At 53.1% G+C, this 22,287-nt stretch overlaps 1 protein-coding gene across 1 annotated transcript in view; it reads right to left on the reverse strand.

Moving 5' to 3' along the window:
* Nucleotides 1-20,034, reverse strand: part of LOC141153468 (uncharacterized) — a 52,416-nt gene extending 32,382 nt beyond the window's left edge. The window contains exon 1 of the mRNA XM_073638278.1: nucleotides 19,146-20,034. Coding sequence (XP_073494379.1) covers nucleotides 19,146-19,955 — 810 coding nt within the window. The 5' untranslated portion in view covers nucleotides 19,956-20,034. The remainder of the gene's footprint in view (nucleotides 1-19,145) is intronic.
* Nucleotides 20,035-22,287: the final 2,253 nt, after the last annotated feature.

Genomic DNA, 22,287 nt, shown 5'->3' on the forward strand with positions numbered 1-22,287 from the left:
AAGCTTGGAAATAAACAGAGACAAAGTTTGGAGATGAACAGAGTCAGAACTTGAATGTCAGCAGAGGTGGAGCATGGAGATACGTAGAAGAGGGCTTGTAGATGAACATCGGTGGAGCCTCAAATAAGCAGGGGGGGAACCGGAGATGCGCAAAGCAGAAACGTGAAGATAAAACAGAAATGGAGTTTGGAGGCGAAAATAGTCAGAGCTTGTAGATTAGCAAAGGCAGAGCTTGATATAAGCAGAGATGGAGCTTGGAGATAAGAAGAGAAGAGGCTTTAATGTGGCCTTAAAAGTACCGTCACACTTGGCGACGCTACAGCGATCCCGACAATGATACGACCTGGCAGGGATCGTCGCTGTGTGGTCGCTGGTGAGATGTCAAACAGTCAGATCTTCGCAACGACGCAGCAATGATGCGGCGACCCGTAACGATCTGTATAACGATGCAACGCAAATGCACGCCTATGTGTCTCAGTTCTCAGAGTCGCCAACGAGGTCGTTGGTAAGGTGTCAAACACACCGATGCATGCCACCCAGCGGGATGCCAACGATCAAAGAAATGTCTAGACCATTCCAAAACGACCAGCGATCTCACAGCAGGGGCCTGGTCGCTGCTACGTGCCAAACATAGCGAGATCGCTGCTGAGGTCGCTGCTGCGTCACAAAACTTGTGACTCCGCAGCGATCTCGCTATGTCTGAGCAGAGGCAGAGGTTCAGGAGTCACCGTCCAAAATCCATTCTGTGCCTCGCACTGTGGTGCAGTCAGTATAATGCTGGTGAGAATCAGAAGCTGTGACAGTTCTGCCCGGGCCTGAGGCGCTTGTTAAACTTCTCTGGTAAACTCCTCCTCGATATGAGGAGTTCATAACTTGTTTTTTTGTAGAGACTGAGCTAGTTATATATATATACGTACAGATGTGACTCATCCCAATGGTGACTGAGCGCTACAGTCACCTCTCACCGGCCTGCAATAGCTGATAACAGAGAGTAATAGATAATATTCTTATGTCCTCCAGTCGCCTCCCCCAGTAATGGCTGATAACAGGGAGTAATAGATTATAGGTCTTTTTTATTTATAGAAGAAAACATTACAGGACACAAAACATAAGAACAAAACTGCAGAACAAGACGAAAAAACCCGACACAAATCACAAAAAATAGAAGATCCGACCTACAGAGAAAGAACAAAATCACCATCCCCCCAGGAATATATACATAGAGAAGAAATAACTATTATAAAACCTCCGGCCCAGCTTCATTCATACTACTATATACAACCCCACACAACGCTCACACCGTCCTATATACACATAAAACACCGTCCTATATACAAGATTATATACAATAAAACACTAAACCTAATATAACGTATATACAACCGGACACTAACACTTACCTACTGGTCCCACTGCCTGACCTTACAGTCACACCCTTACCGCTCCTCATTCACACCACAGAAAACCAAAAATAACAATATATACAATAGTGACATGAACAAATTTTTTTTTTTTTTTATATTTTATATATATATTTTTTTGTAATTTTTTAATATATATACAAAAAACACACACCTGTACTAACTATCCCGCCACCCCTGATCCAGCTCTGGCCACAAAGTTCAGGATTACTCCGTGATAGGATCAGGCCCCAAAGTTTTTCCCCAGGACCAGGCCAGATCAGTCCTCTTATCGGCGCTGATGAAAACCCCCAAATCCCCCACCCAACCTAACTAAAACCCCCTATTATACATTATATACAATATATACAGAACACAACCTACATACTCACCATCCAAGGCTCAAGTTCGATGCCGGCAAACCTTCTATCCAGGAGACAGAAATACAAAACAAAAATCTAGGGTGGAAAGACATCAGCCCACCACCAGGATATAGGAGTACTACCGGACTAAGGCACCCTGAAGGAAAAGCCCCTCCAGAGACGGGCCGCCCTCCGGGCACCCAGTCTTTCATACTCCAGAGAAAGTACCTTCACCAGGTCACCTAGGATGTTCCTACAGACTTCATCTACATGGAGGATTTTACTCTGCGTCGAGACTAAAACTCGTGCGTTCCACGTGAAATACCTGACCACTGCGCTGACTATGAATAAAGTGTCTCGGTCCCTTCTCCCAAGGTCTCCGAACGCTCCATAGGCCCACCCGGCGTAGGACAGAGTAGCCAGCCGCAGCCAACCAATGGAAGCCCCCACCCTGTTGTACACCTCTGTATTAAAGGGACAATGAAGCAGGAAGTGCTCCATGCTTTCCAGCACGTTAGCACAAGCCTCACGGGGGCAATTCCTGTCCTCGGAGCTCCTGTACTTCAAATTGTCCCTCACATACAGCTTACCATGGAAGCAGCGCCAAGTCAAGTCCCAGTACTTCTTGGGGATCCTGCTAGAATTTAACAAACTCAACCCAACCTCCAGATCCCGACTTGGGCAGTCTTTGAGGACCAATGGACTCTGAAAATGAGAAAGCAAGACCCTCATATCGAGGAGTTTCCTCGGGAGGGACCTCACCTCCCACATTCCCAGACCCCACCGGCGGATCATTTTCAGAACCGGGGTAACGTAAGCCGGGAGATGCCCGTCTGGTGTGCGGAGATCCTTCACTCTTCCCCCTGTCTCCCATTCCTGGAAGAAAGGCTGAAACCATCCCTTGCAGGAGAATACCCACGGAGGAGCCCTCTCTTTCCAGAGGTTTGCCACGTTCACTTTCAAGAAGGTGTTCACTAGGAACACCACGGGGTTCACCATATTCAAACCCCCTAGTCTCCTCGTGCGGTAAGTGACCTCCCGCTTGACTAGGTTCAGTCTGTTCCCCCATAACATCTGGAAGAACAGACTGTAGACCCGTGTCCAGAGAGGCTCTGGCAAGACACAGACGCTGCCCAGGTAGATTAGCAAGGGGAGCAGGAAAGCTTTGCACAGGCCAACCCTTTCCCTCAGGGTCAAAGACCAACCCCTCCATTGGTCCACTCTTTGGGCGACACCTTTGATTCTGCCTTCCCAGTTTTTCGTGGGGTAATCACCCTGGCCGAATTCGATGCCCAGGACTTTGGCATGTTCTTGGGGTTCGGGGAGGGTGTCCGGAAGATCAAACCCGGGATCTCCGCCTCCCAGCCAGAGACTCTCACACTTATCCTGGTTGACCTTGGACCCGGATGCCTCCGAGTAGCGCTCCACTTCTTACATCACCGCCGCTGCCTCCTCTTGCGAAGAAACAAAGACGGTGACATCGTCCGCGTAGGCCACCACCCTCAGGATAGCCTCCCGCGCCACCCCGCCCATCCGCACCCCCGCCAACGGTCCACAATCGATCCTTCTGAGGAAGGGATCGATCGCAAACGCGTAAAGCAAAGGGCTAAGAGGACAGCCCTGACGGACACCGGACCCTACCCCGAAAGGTCGTCTAATCCACCCATTCACCAGAGGGAAAGTCTCAGCCCCTGTATACAAGGTCTTAAGCCAGTCCACAAACCCTCCAGGCAGACCATACCTCAAAAGAGTGGACCAGAGGTACTCGTGGTTAACCCGATCAAAGGCTTTTGCCTGATCCAGGGTCAGCAAGAACCCCTTCCAAAGGCCCGCCCTGCCTTGCTCCACGGCCTCTCGGACACCTAGAACAGCACTAAAAGTGCTACGGCCAGGAATGCAACAGTGCTGAACCTCCGAAAGGAGCCGGGGTGCAAACTTCACCAGCCTGTTGAAAAGTATCTTAGCCAAAATCTTCCTGTCCACATTGAGAAGTGTTATGGGACGCCAGTTCTCAATGCGTGACGGATCCTTACCCTTTGACAAAATGATCAAAGCTGACCTCCTTAATGATCTCGGCAGAGTGCCCGAGGAGAGACACTCGTTAAACACCTGAGTCAAGAGGGGGACCAAAGAGTCACTAAAGGTCCTAAAGAACTCGGATGTTAAGCCATCCGGACCTGGCGACTTTTTGGGCCTAAGCCCATCGATAGCCAGTCTCACTTCCTCTTCTTTGATCGCTTCTGCCAAACCGCCCAGCGAGAGGTCAGCCCCTGGCTCAGGAACAGATTCAGTCAGGAAAGCCGACATCCCGTCACGATCCAGCTCCCTCCTTCCCAAGAGGTGTGAGTAGTAGGAACTGACGACCTCCAAGATCCCTGATCTGGACCTTCTCAGGGACCCCGTACTGTCCACCAGCCCCGTCACTATCTTACTATTCACTGACATCTTACAGTTTCTGTAAGGGTCGGGCGAGCAGTACTTCCCGTAGTCCCTCTCGAAAACCAAAGATGCGTGCCTATCATACTGACACCTCTTCAGCAAGGACTTCACTCTGGAGATCTCCTCACGGCTACCTCCAGTCGAGACAAGATGCTCGAGTTTCCTCCTCAGGCTCTGATACAGGCGATCCCTGTTCAGGCTTCTGAGGTTCGAGAGCTGCCGGGAGAATCTCGCCACCCGATGTTTGAACATCTCCCACCACTCCGACTTAGTGTTACTTAGGCCCAGCAATGGTACCTGGCTCTGAAGGAATTCCTCAAAAGACCGTCTTACAGCTTCTTCCTCAAGGAGTGACGAATTCAGCTTCCAATAACCTCTTCCCATCCGAGGAGTCTCTGTAACGTTCAGAGAAAACATAATCAAACAGTGATCGGAGAACTCCACCTCCACAACCGACAACGGTGAAGAGACGGCCTCCTCCTTCAAATAAAACCTGTCTAGCCTAGACCTGCACTGACTACCTCTAAAAAAGGTGAATCCCGTGTCGCCCGGGTTGTGCCGGATGTGGACATCCACCAGGCGAGCCTCACTCACTATCCTGTTTAACGCGACGCAGTCATAAGCCAGCCGGTCTCCGGAACCTCCTCTATCACAGGATCTCGTGACGTTGTTGAAATCCCCTCCGAAGACCACCTGCCGACTCGAAAATAAAAAAGGTTTGATCTTCAGGAAGAGACATTTGCGGTCCCACTTGGACTGGGGACCGTAGATGTTAATGAGCCGAAGCTCTTGTACCCCCATGGAGACATCTAGGATCAAGCATCTCCCCATTTCTAATTCGATCACTCGTCTGCATTCAACCGCTGCGGTCTTAAAAAGGACCGCCACCCCGCTATACGGCTCGGCCGCAAGAGACCAGTAGGAGGGTCCATGCCTCCACTCCCGCCTTGCTTTATGCAAGGTTGATATATCGGTCAACCTGGTCTCCTGCAAAAACAAAATGTCGGCGTCAAGTTGGCCGAGAAAATGAAAGGCCGTGTACCTTGCTGCATCTGACTTTATGCTGCAAACGTTAATAGTTGCCAGCGTCAATGGGGTGGGTGCCGCCATCATGATTGATTGAATTAGATAGCCTTTTTCTTCCCACCACTGACAGTCCCAACATATTCCTCCGATAACGATGGGTTTTTAGTGCGCTTAAGACAAACAGACTCGTCCATTCTCTCCTTACATACATTCTTGCCCTTGTCTGGTGGTCCTGGGTTAGTCGTCCCCCCAGAGGGCTTTGTATTTGCCCCCTGAGAGGAAGACCCAGCCATCTCCTGAGCCCCAACTGTAGCGTCGGCGTCCCTGCCTCCTGCTAGGCAGGGACGCTGTTCCCCTCACCTCTCCGCTCTGTGCCCGGCGTCTTCCTCCCGCTCTGCTGGCAGCGCTCGCTGCTTCCTGGCCACGGTGCTTAGGGCGCGCGCGCGCTCCCCCTCTCTTAAAGGGGCCGCGCGCGCCGTCCTAAGGAGTCCCCGGCCAATGGCCGGAGGACTTCACCATATATAAGGCACCTCCTCCAAAATGGAGGTGCCCGAGCAATGTTGTTGCAAAGCCTTCACTCTGCTTCAGCCCTCAGGTCCAGTTTCCAGTTACCTGCCAGTCACCTGCCAGATTCCTGCCTGTTACCTGCCAGTCACCTGCCAGATTCCTGCCTGTTACCTGCCAGTCACCTGCCAGATTCCTGCCTGTTACCTGCCAGATTCCTGCTTGATACCTGCCAGATATCCGTTTACCTGCCTGCTAGCCTACCTGGAGGCTCCACCGTCACTTGCCGTGACCACCTGCCTGTCCAGAGACTCCTGTCTGCTCACCTGGGAGCGCTCATCTGCTACCTGCCTGCTAGCCTACCTGGAGGCTCCGCCGTCACTTGCCGTGACCACCTGCCTGTCCAGAGACTCCTGTCTGCTCACCTGGGAGCGCTCATCTGCTACCTGCCTGCTAGCCTACCTGGAGGCTCCGCCGTCACTAGCCGTGACCACCTGCCTGTCCAGAGACTGTCCCTGTCACTTGCCGTGACTACCTGCCCTTCTACCCAGAGACTGTCCCTGTCACTTGCCGTGACTACCTGCCCTTCTACCCAGAGACTGTCCCTGTCACTTGCCGTGACTACCTGCCCTTCTACCCAGAGACTGTCCCTGTCACTTGCCGTGATTACCTGCCCGTCTTCCCTGGGAGCCACCCGCTTCCTTACAAGGACCGCCCCCTTGTATAGTTGCTCAGAGGTTCCGCCTCCCAGACCCGTTACAGTTTGCTCGGGCCATGGAATCCGGTGGCACCCAAGCTCCCTCGCTCTCGGACCTATGTCATGAACTGTCCCGTCAGAGGTCCCAACAGGAGTCCATCCTGAGTCACCTGCGGAGTGTCAACTCTCGCCTGGACACTCTGTCTGCTCCACCTGCAACCACCGCTAGTGTCATGACTCGCAACCCGGCAGCGCCGCTGCCCACCAATACCATGGTATCCTGTCCCCGACCCTGGTTTTCTGCACTTCCTCGTTTCGGAGGTGACTCCGCTCAAGCTCAGGGCTTCATAAACCAGTGCACCCTGCACTTTGAACTCTTGTCCCACCAGTTTATCTCCGACCGGTCCAAAGTAGCCTTTATCATGTCCCACCTCACGGGGAGGCTCTGGCTTGGCTAAATCCTCTGTGGGAGAGAGGAGATCCCCTGGTGTCCGACTTGCCTGCCTTTCTCACGGCTTTCCGGAAAGTCTTCGACGAACCCGGACGGAAGACCTCATCCGCATCGTCTCTGCTACGCCTCCGTCAAGGAGATCTCACCGTGGGCTAATATGCCATACGGTTCCGTACCCTTGCTTCGGAGCTGGCCTGGGATAACGACGCTCTGGTGTCTGTCTTCTGGGAGGGTCTGTCCGGCCGTATTAAAGATGAACTCGCCGGTCGGGACATTCCTACCACTCTCGACGACTTAATAACACTTGCCACCTGTATTGACATCCGATTCCAGGAGCGCGCCAAAGAGGTCACCCGTGAGAGGAGGTTTCCACGTCTAGCCCCCACCTTCCAGAAACCCGTCACTCCCCCCGTTACTCCCCAGGCACACTCACCTGAGCCTATGCAGGTCGACCAGGCCAAGATGGTCAAAACCCGTCAAGACTTACGCCGTGCCGAGGGGAGCTGCTTCTACTGTGGCAGTAAGGAGCACCGGATCCGTTCCTGCCCAGAGAGGTCGGGAAACGCCTGTGTCTAGGATCGCTCAGAGAGGTCGCCCTAGACAAAAGTAAACCCTCTCCATCTCTGATGCTGTCAGTCTCTATCACCTGCGGAGAGAACCGCTATTTCGAACTGGCTCAACTTGACTCCGGAGCTGCTGGAAATCTCATTTCTCAGTCTCTGGTAGAGAAATACCGCATTCCCACCAAACCTCTGACCGTACCTTTATCTGTCGCCGCCGTGGATGGGGGCCTCTTACCACATCCCATCCAACTCAATACCGAATCCATAACTCTGCAGGTGGGAATGCTGCATTCTGAGAGCATCTCCTTTCATGTTCTGCCTGGACTCTCTCACGCACTCTTGTTAGGCCTACCTTGGCTCCAGAAACATGCACCCGTGTTTGACTGGCAGACCGGAGAAGTCCTTCGCTGGGGACAGGACTGCCATAGGACTTGTCTAGTTCCCGTTCATCCTGCTCGTCCTTCTCCTACCCCAGTCAGTCTACCGGTTCCCTATTGGTCTTATGTGGATGTCTTCAATAAAAAAGAAGCAGAGACATTACCCCCTCATAGACCATACGATTGTCCAATCGACCTGATTCCCGGCTCTACTCCTCCCCGTGGGCGTATCTACCCTTTGTCCGCAGCGGAGACCCGGTCCATGTCAGAATATATTGAGGAGAATCTGGCCCGGGGATTTATCCGGAAATCTACCACACCGGCGGGAGCAGGCTTCTTCTTCGTCAAAAAGAAGGACGGCTCACTCCGTCCATGTATAGATTATAGAGGCTTTAACCAGATTACAGTGAAGAATAAATACCCCCTCCCGCTCATTCCTGAATTATTTGACCGCCTGAGGGGGGCTAGAATCTTCACCAAACTGGAACTCCGTGGGGCGTATAACCTGGTCCGTATCCCTCAGGGGGATGAGTGGAAGACGGCATTCAACACCCGGGACGGCCACTATGAGTACCTTGTAATGCCCTTCGGTCTCTGTAACGCTCCTGCCGTCTTTCAAGAGTTGGTCAATGACATCTTCCGTGACCTTCTCTACTCCTGCGTGGTGGTGTACCTGGACGACATCTTGGTCTTCTCTCCGGACCTTCCTACTCACCGGAGGGATGTTCGTCAGGTTCTGCTCAGGCTCAGGCAGAACCACCTCTACGCTAAATATGAGAAGTGCATCTTTGAGCAGACCTCTCTTCCATTTCTTGGCTACATAATCTCTCAGACCGGCCTACAAATGGATCCTGAGAAACTGTCTGCCATCCAGAAATGGCCCCGACCAGAGGGGTTGAAGGCTATTCAGCGGTTCCTGGGCTTCGCCAACTATTACCGCCTCTTCATACCGCACTTCTCTTCCCGGACTGCCCCTATCTCTGCGCTCACCCGTAAGGGTACTAATCCCAGAAGATGGCCGCCCGAAGCTGAGGAGGCCTTTCTTTCCTTAAAACAGGCCTTCTCCTCCGCCCCGGTGCTGCATCGTCCGGACGGCAACAAACAATTCTTCCTAGAAGTTGACGCTTCCTCCTCCGGAGCCGGGGCGGTACTTACCCAAAAGTCATCTTCCGGGAGAATGGTAACCTGCGGTTTTTTCTCCAAACTCTTCTCCTCTTCTGAGCGCAACTATTCTATTGGAGACCGTGAATTGTTAGCCATTAAGCTGGCACTGGAGGAGTGGCGTTACCTGCTCGAGGGGGCTCTTCACCCGCTAATAATTTACACGGACCACAAGAACTTGGCTTACCTTCAGAGCGCCCAGAGACTTAACCCGCGCCAAGCCCGGTGGTCTTTGTTTTTTGCCCGCTTTGATTTTGTTCTTTATTTTTGCCCGGCAGACAAAAACATCAAAGCTGACGCCTTGTCCCGATCCTTCCTGGTGTCTGATCTAGAGGAGGAACTTAAGCACATCATTGATCCCGCCAGAGTAATGCAAGTGGCTCCCGTGAATCTAAATCGTCTCCCTCCCGGTAAGACGTTTGTAACTGTACCTAATCGGAAGAAGGTCCTACACTGGGGTCATTCGTCTAAGCTAGCTGGCCACGCCGGTCAGAAAAAGACCCTTCAGCTCATTACCCGGCATTACTGGTGGCCTACCCTGAACAAGGATGTAATAGACTTTGTTTCTGCCTGTGTGTCCTGCGCCCGCAACAAAGTTCCGAGACACCTGCCAGCCGGTCGCCTTCTTCCTCTTCCAGTACCTGCTGCCCCGTGGCAGCATATTGCTATGGACTTTATAACGGATCTTCCTGTCTCTGCCGGTTGTACGGTCATTTGGGTGGTCGCTGATCGCTTCTCCAAGATGGCGCACTTCATTCCCCTGCCGGGTCTCCCGTCTGCACCCGAACTGGCTAAAGACTTTATCCGCCACATCTTCCGTCTCCATGGCCTGCCCCTCCACATCGTGTCAGATCGTGGGGTTCAGTTCACCTCACGCTTCTGGAGAGCCACATGTAAGCTGCTTTACGTCACTCTGGACTTCTCCTCCGCTTACCATCCACAGTCCTATGGTCAAGTGGAGCGGATCAATCAGAACCTGACCAGTTACCTCCGGCACTTCGTTAATGCCCACCATTCGGACTGGGTGGATCTCCTACCATGGGTCGAGTTCTCTTACAATAATCACGAGAGCGAATCTTCCTCCAAATCCCCGTTTTTTGTAGTCTTCGGTCAGCATCCTCAGATCCCATTTCCCGTCTCCACCTCGGTGGACAATCCGGCTGCGGAATCTCTCGTTCGCGAATTCTCCTCCATTTGGGAGAGTACCCGATCCGCACTCCTTCAGTCGTCCGAACGGATGAAAAAACACGCTGACAAGAAACGCCTGGATCCTCCACAATTCCGTCCTGGAGATAAAGTCCCAAATATGTCCGGCTCAAGATTCCCTCCTACAAGTTAGGGCCTCGGTTCATCGGCCCACTGGAAGTTATCAAACAGATCAACCCGGTGGCCTATAAATTAAAACTCCCGGCCAACTTACGGATCCCTAACTCCTTCCATGTATCTCTCCTCAAACCCGTGGTACTTAACTCTTTTTCCAAGTCTACAGGTACGCCTCCTGCTCCGGTTTCCGCTGAGAACGAGTTTGAGGTAGAGAACATTCTGGCCACCAAAAGGGTAAGAGGAAAAACCTTTTTTCTGGTAGATTGGAGGGGGTTTGGTCCTGAGGAGAGAACGTGGGAGCCCCGGGAGAACATCCATGCCCCTCTCATCCTTGATAAATTTCTCTCTGGCCTAAAAAAGGGGGGGCCTAAAGGGGGGTGTACTGTAGCGTCGGCGTCCCTGCCTCCTGCTAGGCAGGGACGCTGTTCCCCTCACCTCTCCGCTCTGTGCCCGGCTTCTTCCTCCCGCTCTGCTGGCAGCGCGCGCTGCTTCCCGGCCACGGTGCTTAGGGCGCGCGCTCCCCCTCTCTTAAAGGGGCCGCGCGCGCCGTCCTAAGGAGTCCCCGGCCAATGGCCGGAGGACTTCACCATATATAAGGCACCTCCTCCAAAATGGAGGTGCCCGAGCAATGTTGTTGCAAAGCCTTCACTCTGCTTCAGCCCTCAGGTCCTGTTTCCAGTTACCTGCCAGTCACCTGCCAGATTCCTGCCTGTTACCTGCCAGTCACCTGCCTGTTACCTGCCAGTCACCTGACAGATTCCTGCCTGTTACCTGCCAGTCACCTGCCAGATTCCTGCCTGTTACCTGCCAGTCACCTGCCAGATTCCTGCTTGATACCTGCCAGATATCCGTTTACCTGCCTGCTAGCCTACCTGGAGGCTCCGCCGTCACTTGCCGTGACCACCTGCCTGTCCAGAGACTCCTGTCTGCTCACCTGGGAGCGCTCATCTGCTACCTGCCTGCTAGCCTACCTGGAGGCTCCGCCGTCACTTGCCGTGACCACCTGCCTGTCCAGAGACTCGTGTCTGCTCACCTGGGAGCGCTCATCTGCTACCTGCCTGCTAGCCTACCTGGAGGCTCCGCCGTCACTTGCCGTGACCACCTGCCTGTCCAGAGACTCTCGCCTGCTCACCTAGGAGCGCTCACCTGCTACCTGCTTGCTAGCCTACCTGGAGGCTCTGCCGTCACTAGCCGTGACCACCTGCCTGTCCAGAGACTGTCCCTGTCACTTGCCGTGAGTACCCGTCCTTCTACCCAGAGACTGTCCCTGTCACTTGCCGTGACTACCTGCCCTTCTACCCAGAGACTGTCCCTGTCACTTGCCGTGACTACCTGCCCTTCTACCCAGAGACTGTCCATGTCACTTGCCGTGACTACCTGCCCTTCTACCCAGAGACTGTCCCTGTCACTTGCCGTGATTACCTGCCCGTCTTCCCTGGGAGCCACCCACTTCCTTACAAGGACCGCCCCCTTGTATAGTTGCTCAGAGGTTCCGCCTCCCAGACCCGTTACACCAACCACCTTGTCCGCAACCTCCGGCCCCGGGTCCCCATTTCCCCCCTCCAGAGGGAGGTCCTGGAGGGCCCCGAACCGGTTGGAGAGATCCACCAGAGGGGGGGCGGCTGAACCCTCCAATGGCGCCTGGATCACGGCCAGAGAGTCAGAGGGGTCGCGCTCCAAAGAGGCAGCTCGAGACCTGGTCCCCCTCCTACCTCTGGCCGTTTTCCTGTTACCCTTTTTCTTTTTCTGTGACCACTCCCCCTCTCCCTCATCTAGACTGTCACTGGATGAAGATTCCTGGGAAGACGTGGTGTCCTCTCGCTCTTCCCTTTCAAGTCTCTTGACCTCCTCGCTCAATTCGCTGTCTTTAGGATCCTCAGCTGCAAGTGAAGTACCTGGGTCAGAGTTTAGGGACATTACTCCCTGCCCCCTGTCCCCACGGCGCTGCTCCTGCCGCCTGATGTTGGATGGCGGCAACTTGCTCCTCACCGGATCCCTGCCTCCCCCGCCTCTGCTGGTCCCTTCACCGGCAAGATTAGTCCCGGCTTTCGCCTGTCCCGCACTCGCCGCTTTCAGGACCGCATTGGCGAAGGAACGCGGACAGCGACTGAACGGGTGACCGAGGTCACCACACAAGTTACACCTAATCCTGCGACAGGCAGCAGCAAGATGACCGAGGTCCCCACACAGTGCGCATTTCTGGGTGGTACACTGCGCACTGAAGTGTGTGGGGCTACCGCACCTGTGACAGACCTTAGGCTGCCCCCGGTAGAAAATCAAGATCCTATCCCTCCCCAAAAAGGTTGAGGAGGGGATATGGGTAACAGTGTTTCCCGAAACCTTCAATTTCACCATGAAGGTCCAGGCCCCTGACAAGATACCATGGTCATCCAGATTCTTTTCGGGAATATTGGTGACCTCTCCGTATCGACTCACCCAGGTGGTAATGTCCATACAGGAAAGTGACTCGTTACTAGTCAAAACGGTCACTTTCCTGACTGAATCTTGGCGGGTTATTGCCAGGGGAAAGAGACCATGCCATTCGGGGCGACTCCGAGCCAGCTCATGGCGAGACCAGAAAAGCTCAAGGCCCTCCGGTCTCACGAAGCTGACATCGAAGTAGGAGGTCCCGTAGGGATGGATCAAGGCAAAGATGTCATATGCCGCAAAGCCCATCCCCAGCAGGAGCTCAACCACCTTCGACCTATCAGGACAGGCATCCTTGCTTACCCACTGGAGACGGACCACGTTCCTACGGTTACTCCTCTGCCCCGTTGTCGGCAGAGACCAGACAGTCTCTGCCCCTCTATCTCGGAAGGCTGAAAGACCATGTCTCTCTATCCAGAAAGACAGATCAACCTCCCTCCCCTCTACAGTGATGGAGCTCTCCCCTCTCCTCAGGGCGTCCAGGAGCTGCTGTTGCAAGTCACCATCCCCAGGGCCACCAGACGAGGGCGCACTACTACCCCCAGCACTGACAGCTCCTGAATAGCTTTGGGCTGAAGCCCCAGCCAATGCTGGGGGGGCAGCGGGACCATCGCCTACTTCCCCCCCACCAACACCAATGCTGCTCCCACCATTCACTCCACTACTACTGCCACCATTCGCAGGACCACCACTCCCATCATTCACTCCACTACTTCTCCCACCATTTGCTAAACCATTACTCCCGCCATTCATTCCACCACTACCCCCACCATTTGCTACACCACTACTCCCACCATTCATTCCACCACTACCCCCACCATTTGCTGCATCATCATTCACTGCACCACTACCCCCACCATTTGCTGCATCATCATTCACTGCACCACTACTTCCACCATTCCTACTACTCTCACCATCTGCTCCACCATTACTCCCGCCATCTGCTCCACCATTACTCCCATCATTCACTGCACCACTACTTCCATTCCCTTTACTTGTCACCCCATTACCTCGGCTGTTCTCTGCACCTTCCACAGTCACCTCCATTCCTTCCTCCCTTGTGTCTGGTGTCTCTGCACTCACACCTGCTGGGCCGGGGGAGGGGAGCACTCCCAGAGACTCATTTCCCTGCAGCACCACACCCGTTTTCTTTTGGTTGCTGCTGGCTTTCTGCAGGTCGTCTCCTGGAGCGCTCCGCCCCCCTACTGCAGCATTTTGTTCCTTGTGCTGGGCAGACTGTTTGTTGGGCACCGCTGCCCGCCCTGCACCCACAGATTTTGGGGCCTTACTGTCCTTTTTGGGCGCTGGGGCACACTGCCCCCCTGTCGCAGCAGTGTGCCCAGTATTCTTGGCGGATGTTTTTTTCACATCCCTCCCGGCCTCCCCGGCCCCGGTGATAACCGGCTTAGCCGCAGAGGGCTGGGAGGGAAACTCCACAGAACTCCCTATGTCCGGCGCTGTGAGTACCTCCACAGCCTCGCCCCCTGCACTGTTCCCCGCACTGATGGCAGCATCGCTGGACGTCCTTCTCCTCTCCCCACCTTGCCTCTGGCTCGAGCCCACTGCAGAGCCCGTGCCTTTAGGTTTGGTGGGGTTTACACAGGAGGTGGCAGGCGCAACATCAGACATTGGTACATACTTGTAACTCACCACCTCCTGTGCAGCTCCTCCGGTCTTCTTCCTCCTCTTTTTTTTCTCCTCCACTGGATCGTCCTCCCCGAAGGAAAACCGCGTCAGGTCCACTGGAGACTCCAGCAGTCGGATTTCCCTCAGCAGTCCTCCTTCCTCTTCCCCCGACACTCCAGCCTCTGCTGTGGGAGTCCTCTGCCCTGCAGGGAGACCACTGGAACTCCGGCTCTGCCCCTCACTTGCTCCAGCACCTGGAACTCCAGTCACCTCTTCATCTTCCCCCTCCTCTTCACTAAGGACGCCGGCTGGCGGTTCTCCTGAGGTGTTTAACCCCTTCATTTCTGAGAACCGCCGCTGGTTCTTAAACCTCTCCAGGAAGGGACCTGCGCTTTTCTCAATCCCCTCCCGGAGGAGCACTGACCTGACCACCTCGTCTCTGAGGGCTTTAAACCTCTGGGAGGTCGCAGGTCTCTCCTTGTTGGACGCCCGGGTGTTCAGGATCCGGGCCTCCCGCAGCTCCTCTTTCAGCTGGGTTAGTGCTTTGCCGGCGTCCTCGTATTCTCGTAGCATGGCGACCACTCGGGAGGAGAAGGAACTTGTGGACTCGCTGGAGCTCATCTCCCCCCAGGATCTTGCTGGACTCTTGTTCTTGGGGCCTGGGGTGCCCCGGTCTCCCTCTCTGGGCGAGCGATGAATCGTCTTGGGGTTGGAGTAGGTGGGTATGTTTTTCTTCACCCTACCCGATCTCCTCACTCCCTCCTGGGCCGGTTGTTGTGGCTCCTTGTCCCCCGCCGGCATAGACCGGGGGATAGGAGGCTGGGAAGCCATGCCGGCCTCCCAGTAAGCCTGCCTCTCCCTGGGGAGAAGAGAGGCAGACGACGACCCTCCTCCTGGAAGTCCTGGAGCTCACGAAGCAGGGGCTACTCTCAGCAGGGAGAAACTGATTGTGGGCACCTGTCCTACAGTCTCCTCCTCCATTAATGGCTGATAACAGGGAGTAATAGCTTGTACTGCAGTCTCCTGTCCTACAGTCGCCTCGCCCAGTAATGGCTGATAACAGGGAGCAATAGACGGTAGGTCTTTTTTATTTATAGAAGAAAACATTACAGGACACAAAACATAAGAACAAAACTGCAGAACAAGACGACAAAAACCACCCGACACAAATCACAGAAAATAGAAGATCCGACCTACAGAGAAAGAACAAAATCCCCATCACCCCAGGAATATATACATAGAGAAGAAATAACTATTATAAAACCTATAAAACCTCCGGCCCAGCTTCATTCATACTACTATATACAATCCCACACAACGCTCACACCGTCCTATATACACATAAAACACCGTCCTATATACAAGATTATATACAATAAAACACTAAACCTAATATAACGTATATACAACCGGACACTAACACTAACCTACTGGTCCCACTGCCTGACCTTACAGTCACCCCCTTACCGCACCTCATTCACACCACAGAAAACCAAAAATAACAATATATACAATAGTGACATGAACAATTTTAAACCATTTTTTTTTTTTTTTTTTTTTTATATTTTATATATTTTTTTTTTGTAATTTTTAATACATATATAAAACACAGACCTATACTAACTATCCCGCCACCCCTGATCCAGCTCTGGCCACAAAGTTCAGGATTACTCCGAGCTAGGATCAGGCCCCAAAGTTTTTCCCCAGGCGGGTCCTGGACCAGGCCAGATCAGTCCTCTTATCACCGCTGATGAAGAACTCCCCCAAATCCCCCACCCAACCTAACTAAAAACCCCTATTATACATTATATACAATATATACAGAACACAACCTACACACTCACCATCCAAGGCTCAAGTTCGATGCCGGCAAACCTTCTATCCAGGAGACAGAAATACAAAACAAAAATCTAGGGTGGAAAGACATCAGCCCACCACCAGGATATAGGAGTACTACCGGACTAAGGCACCCTGAAGGAAAAGCCCCTCCAGAGACGGGCCGCCCTCCGGGCACCCAGTCCTTCATACTCCAGAGAACGTACCTTCACCAGGTCACCTAGGATGTTCCTACAGACTTCATCTACATGGAGGATTTTACTCTGCGTCGAAACTAAAACTCGTGCGTTCCACGTGAAATACCTGACCACTGCGCTGACTATGAATAAAGTGTCTCGGTCCCTTCTCCCAAGGTCTCCGAACGCTCCATAGGCCCACCCGGCGTAGGGCAGAGTAGCCAGCCGCGGCCAACCAATGGAAGCCCCCACCCTGTTGTACACCTCTGTATTAAAGGGACAATGAAGCAGGAAGTGCTCCATGCTTTCCAGCACGTTAGCACAAGCCTCACGGGGGCAATTCCTGTCCTCGGAGCTCCTGTACTTCAAATTGTTCCTCACATACAGCTTACCATGGAAGCAGCGCCAAGTCAAGTCCCAGTACTTCTTGGGGATCCTGCTAGAATTTAACAAACTCAACCCAACCTCCAGATCCCGACTTGGGCAGTCTTTGAGGGCCAATGGACTCTGAAAATGAGAAAGCAAGACCCTCATATCGAGGAGTTTCCTCGGGAGGGACCTCACCTCCCACATTCCCAGACCCCACCGGCGGATCATTTTCAGAACCGGGGTAACGTAAGCCGGGAGATGCCCGTGTGGTGTGCGAAGATCCTTCACTCTTCCCCCTGTCTCCCATTCCTGGAAGAAAGGCTGAAACCATCCCTTGCAGGAGAATACCCACGGAGGAGCCCTCTCTTTCCAGAGGTTTGCCACGTTCACTTTCAAGAAGGTGTTCACTAGGAACACCACGGGGTTCACCATATTCAAACCCCCTAGTCTCCTCGTGCGGTAAGTGACCTCCCGCTTGACTAGGTTCAGTCTGTTCCCCCATAACATCTGGAAGAACAGACTGTAGACCCGTGTCCAGAGAGGCTCTGGCAAGACACAGACGCTGCCCAGGTAGATTAGCAAGGGGAGCAGGAAAGCTTTGCACAGGCCAACCCTTTCCCTCAGGGTCAAAGACCAACCCCTCCATTGGTCCACTCTTTGGGCGACACCTTTGATTCTGCCTTCCCAGTTTTTCGTGGGGTAATCACCCTGGCCGAATTCGATGCCCAGGACTTTGGCATGTTCTTGGGGTTCGGGGAGGGTGTCCGGAAGATCAAAACCGGGATCTCCGCCTCCCAGCCAGAGACTCTCACACTTATCCTGGTTGACCTTGGACCCGGATACCTCCGAGTAGCGCTCCACTTCTGACATCACCGCCGCTGCCTCCTCTTGCGAAGAAACAAAGATGGTGACATCGTCCGCGTAGGCCACCACCCTCAGGATAGCCTCCCGCGCCGCCCCGCCCATCCGCACCCCCGCCAACGGTCCACAATCGATCCTTCTGAGGAAGGGATCGATCGCAAACGCGTAAAGCAAAGGGCTAAGAGGACAGCCCTGACGGACACCGGACCCTACCCCGAAAGGTCGTCCAATCCACCCATTCACCAGAGGGAAAGTCTCAGCCCCTGCATACAAGGTCTTAAGCCAGTCCACAAACCCTCCAGGCAGACCATACCTCAAAAGAGTGGACCAGAGGTACTCGTGGTTAACCCGATCAAAGGCTTTTGCCTGATCCGGGGTCAGCAAGAAACCCTTCCAAAGGCCTGCCCTGCCTTGCTCCACGGCCTCTCGGACACCTAGAACAGCACTACTGCCCCCAGCACTGACAGCTCCTGAATAGCTTTGGGCTGAAGCCCCAGCCAATGCTGGGGGGGCAGCGGGACCATCGTCTACTTCCCCCCCACCAACACCAATGCTGCTCCCACCATTCACTCCACTACTACTGCCACCATTCGCAGGACCACCACTCCCATCATTCACTCCACTACTTCTCCCACCATTTGCTACACCATTACTCCCACCATTCATTCCACCACTACCCCCACCATTTGCTACACCACTACTCCCACCATTCATACCACCACTACCCCCACCATTTGCTGCATCATCATTCACTGCACCACTACTTCCACCATTCCTACTACTCTCACCATCTGCTCCACCATTACTCCCACCCTCTGCTCCACCATTACTCCCATCATTCACTGCACCATTACTCCCATCATTCACTGCACCACTACTTCCATTCCCTTTACTTGTCACCCCATTACCTCGGCTGTTCTCTGCACCTTCCACAGTCACCTCCATTCCTTCCTCCCTTGTGTCTGGTGTCTCTGCACTCACACCTGCTGGGCCGGGGGAGGGGAGCACTCCCAGAGACTCCTTTCCCTGCAGCACCACACCCGTTTTCTTTTGGTTGCTGCTGGCTTTCTGCAGGTCGTCTCCTGGAGCGCTCCGCCCCCCTACTGCAGCATTTTGTTCCTTGTGCTGGGCAGACTGTTTGTTGGGCACCGCTGCCCGCCCTGCACCCACAGATTTTGGGGCCTTACTGTCCTTTTTGGGCGCTGGGGCACACTGCCCCCTGTCGCAGCAGTGCGCCCAGTATTCTTGGCGGATGTTTTTTTCACATCCCTCCCGGCCTTCCCGGCCCCGGTGATAACCGGCTTAGCCGCAGAGGGCAGGGAGGGAAACTCCACAGAACTCCCTATGTCCGGCGCTGTGAGTACCTCCACAGCCTCACCCCCTGCACTGTTCCCCGCACAGATGGCAGCATCGCCGGACGTCCTCCTCCTCTCCCCACCTTGCCTCTGGCTCGAGCCCACTGCAGAGCCCGTGCCTTTAGGTTTGGTGGGGTTTACACAGGAGGTGGCAGGCGCAACATCAGACATTGGTACATACTTGTAACTCACCACCTCCTGTGCGGCTCCCCCGGTCTTCTTTCTCCTCTTTTTTTTCTCCTCCACTGGATCGTCCTCCCCGAAGGAAAACCGCGTCAGGTCCACTGGAGACTCCAGCAGTCGGATTTCCCTCAGCAGTCCTCCTTCCTCTTCCTCCACCGACACTCCAGCCTCTGCTCTGGGAGTCCTCTGCCCTGCAGGGAGACCACTGGAACTCCGGCTCTGCCCCTCACTGGCTCCAGCACCTGGAACTCCAGTCACCTCTTCATCCTCCTCCTCCTCTTCACTAAGGACGCCGGCTGGCGGTTCTCCTGAGGTGTTTAACCCCTTAATTTCGGAGAACCGCCGTTGGTTCTTAAACCTCTCCAGGAAGGAACCTGCGCTTTTCTCATTCCCCTCCCGGAGGAGCACTAACCTGACCACCTCGTCTCTGAGGGCTTTAAACCTCTGGGAGGTCGCGGGTCTCTCCTTGTTGGACGCCCGGGTGTTCAGGATCCGGGCCTCCCGCAGCTCCTCTTTCAGCTGGGTTAGTGCTTTGCCGGCGTCCTCGTATTCTCGTAGCATGGCGACCACTCGGGAGGAGAAGGAACTTGTGGACTCGCTGGAGCTCATCTCCCCCCAGGATCTTGCTGGACTCTTGTTCCTGGGGCCTGGGTTGCCCCGGTCTCCCTCTCTGGACGAGCGATGAATCGTTTCGGGGTTGGAGTAGGTGGGTATGTTTTTCTTCACCCTACCCGATCTCCTCACTCCCTCCTGGGCCGGTTGTTGTGGCTCCTTGTCCCCCGCCGGCATAGACCGGGGGATAGGAGGCTGGGAAGCCATGCCGGCCTCCCAGTAAGCCTGCCTCTCCCTGGGGAGAAGAGAGGCAGACGACGACCCTCCTCCTGGAAGTCCTGGAGCTCACGAGGCAGGTGCTACTCTCAGCAGGGAGAAACTGATTGTGGGCACCTGTACTACAGTCTCCTCCCCCAGTAATGGCTGATAACAGGGAGTATAGCTTGTAGTCTCCTGTCCTACAGTCGCCTCCCCCAGTAATGGCTGATAACAGGGAGTAATAGCTTGTACAGTAGTCTCCTGTCCTACAGTCACCTCCCCCAGTGATGGCTGATAACAGGGAGTAATAGATTGCCGGTGGTTCTGGGTGGGGAGGGTTTCTTGCCTTCGCTGCCGTCTCCTCGGTCGGCGTTTTGCTGGAATGTTTAGCACTGATTATACATATTTGCTGTAGATAATTCGAGGAGCCGTTCCTGGAAATTTTACCTGTGACCCATAAACCTCACTGACTATTAAACCTAAAGGCAGCGCTGCCTGCACAGGACGTGTTGGGGCGGCCGTGTCACGTGCAGATTTCTCCTCTGTATGACGACGAGTGAAGACATATTGGGGCTTCGGTCCCCACCTCTCACTGGGGTCGTGTTAGGGGGCGCAAGGGTCTTTGTATCCCCTCAGGTAGGAGCGCCGCAGTGTGATTGCTACTGCTGACTATTAATTCTGACCAAATAGGGGGCTAATGGCTCTATAACCAGTGGTTAAGTAGTGTTACCATATAGTGCTCAAATAACTGCTATACTGTGCTCAAGACATTGTGAAAAGAGATGATTATTATCCATGTAATGCTGCCATATAGTGTACAAATGACACTACTGAATAGTATAAGCATATAGTACCTGTATAACCCTGCTATACTGTGCTCTATACATGTAAATAACAGTGCCACTGATTACCTATATAATACTGCCATACAGTGTACACATAACTCTACTATACAGTGTCTACATATTCTCAATATATAGTGGCCAAATATCAGAGCCATACAATACTCCACAAACACGTGCCCTTATAGCAGCACCATCGCCCAAATAATAATAATACTGCCACATAACGCCTTCCTGGCGCCTTATTAACGCAATCACAGGATCCTCTGCGCTCAGGATTTCAGCCGCCCATAACTTGGACGAGGACGCGGAGTGTCTGATTTATTATTTTACTAAGGAAAGTCAATTATTTTTAGCTCCGTAAGAGATGAAAAAGAAATCCCTGACTAAGGATGTAATGAGAGGTTCCTAATTAGCATCGTCCGCCCGCCCCGTAGTCGCACCCATGTGCCGTATACCAGTCAGTGGCCACAATATGCCGGGTTACTGCTCATCCATCATTGTGACACACGACAGATAAGGAGGATCCATCCTAGGAATAACACAATAACCCTGCGCACCATACATGCCATGCACTATATGGAGGGTTTATTTTTGCTGTTTATAGCGGTATTTCATGGATATTATCTAGGACTATTCAAGAATTGAAAAGGACTAATAGGAAAGTAGCAATGTGAAGAACTGGTATTAGGCCACTGCATGGCGTAGTTACATAGGCACTGTATAGTACTGTTATATGGGTACCAGATGGTGGTATTATATAGACACAGTACAGTAGTGCTATTCAGTCAGTGGATAGCTCTAGAATTTACATTCTGCTATTTACAAACAGTATAGTAGTAGATAGATACCAGCTAATAGAAGCGCCTTTGTGCCGCTGTATTATATATATTATTGGGCAACAATATAATGCTAGCATTACTGTATAGTACTGTTCTCTGGTTACTAAGTGATAGTAGTGCTATAATGGCTCATGTGGTGGTATTATTTAAGCACTATACAGTGCCTACAAGTAGTATTCAACCCCCTGCAGATTTAGCTGGTTGACACATGCGGAATTAACTTGGCATTGTGACATTTGTACTGTAGATCAGCCTGGAAGTGGGAAATGCACTGCAGCAAATTTTTTTTTTTTTTTTAAAAACGTTAAAAGTTAATTCAGTCATTTATTATTCAACCCCTCAAACCACAAGAATTTTGTTTGGTCCCCCTAAAGTATTAAGAAGTAGTTCAGGCACCAAGAATAATGAGCTTCACATGTGTGGATTAAAGATCTCTTTTGCCAGCCTTTTCTGACTATTTAAGACCCTCCTCAAACTTGTGAACAGCACTCAGACATGGTCAACATGGGAAAGACAAAGGAGCATTCCAAGGCCATCAGAGACAAGATCGTGGATGATCACAAGGCTGGCAAGGGGTACAAAACCCTTTCCAAGGAGTTGGGCCTACCTGTCTCCACTGTTGGGAGCATCATCCGTAAGTGGAAGGCTTATGGAACT

The sequence above is a fragment of the Phyllobates terribilis genome, unplaced genomic scaffold, assembly GCF_046119375.1.
Source record: "Phyllobates terribilis strain yellow unplaced genomic scaffold, ASM4611937v1 Scaffold_7__3_contigs__length_470593459, whole genome shotgun sequence".
NCBI lineage: Eukaryota > Metazoa > Chordata > Amphibia > Anura > Dendrobatidae > Phyllobates > Phyllobates terribilis.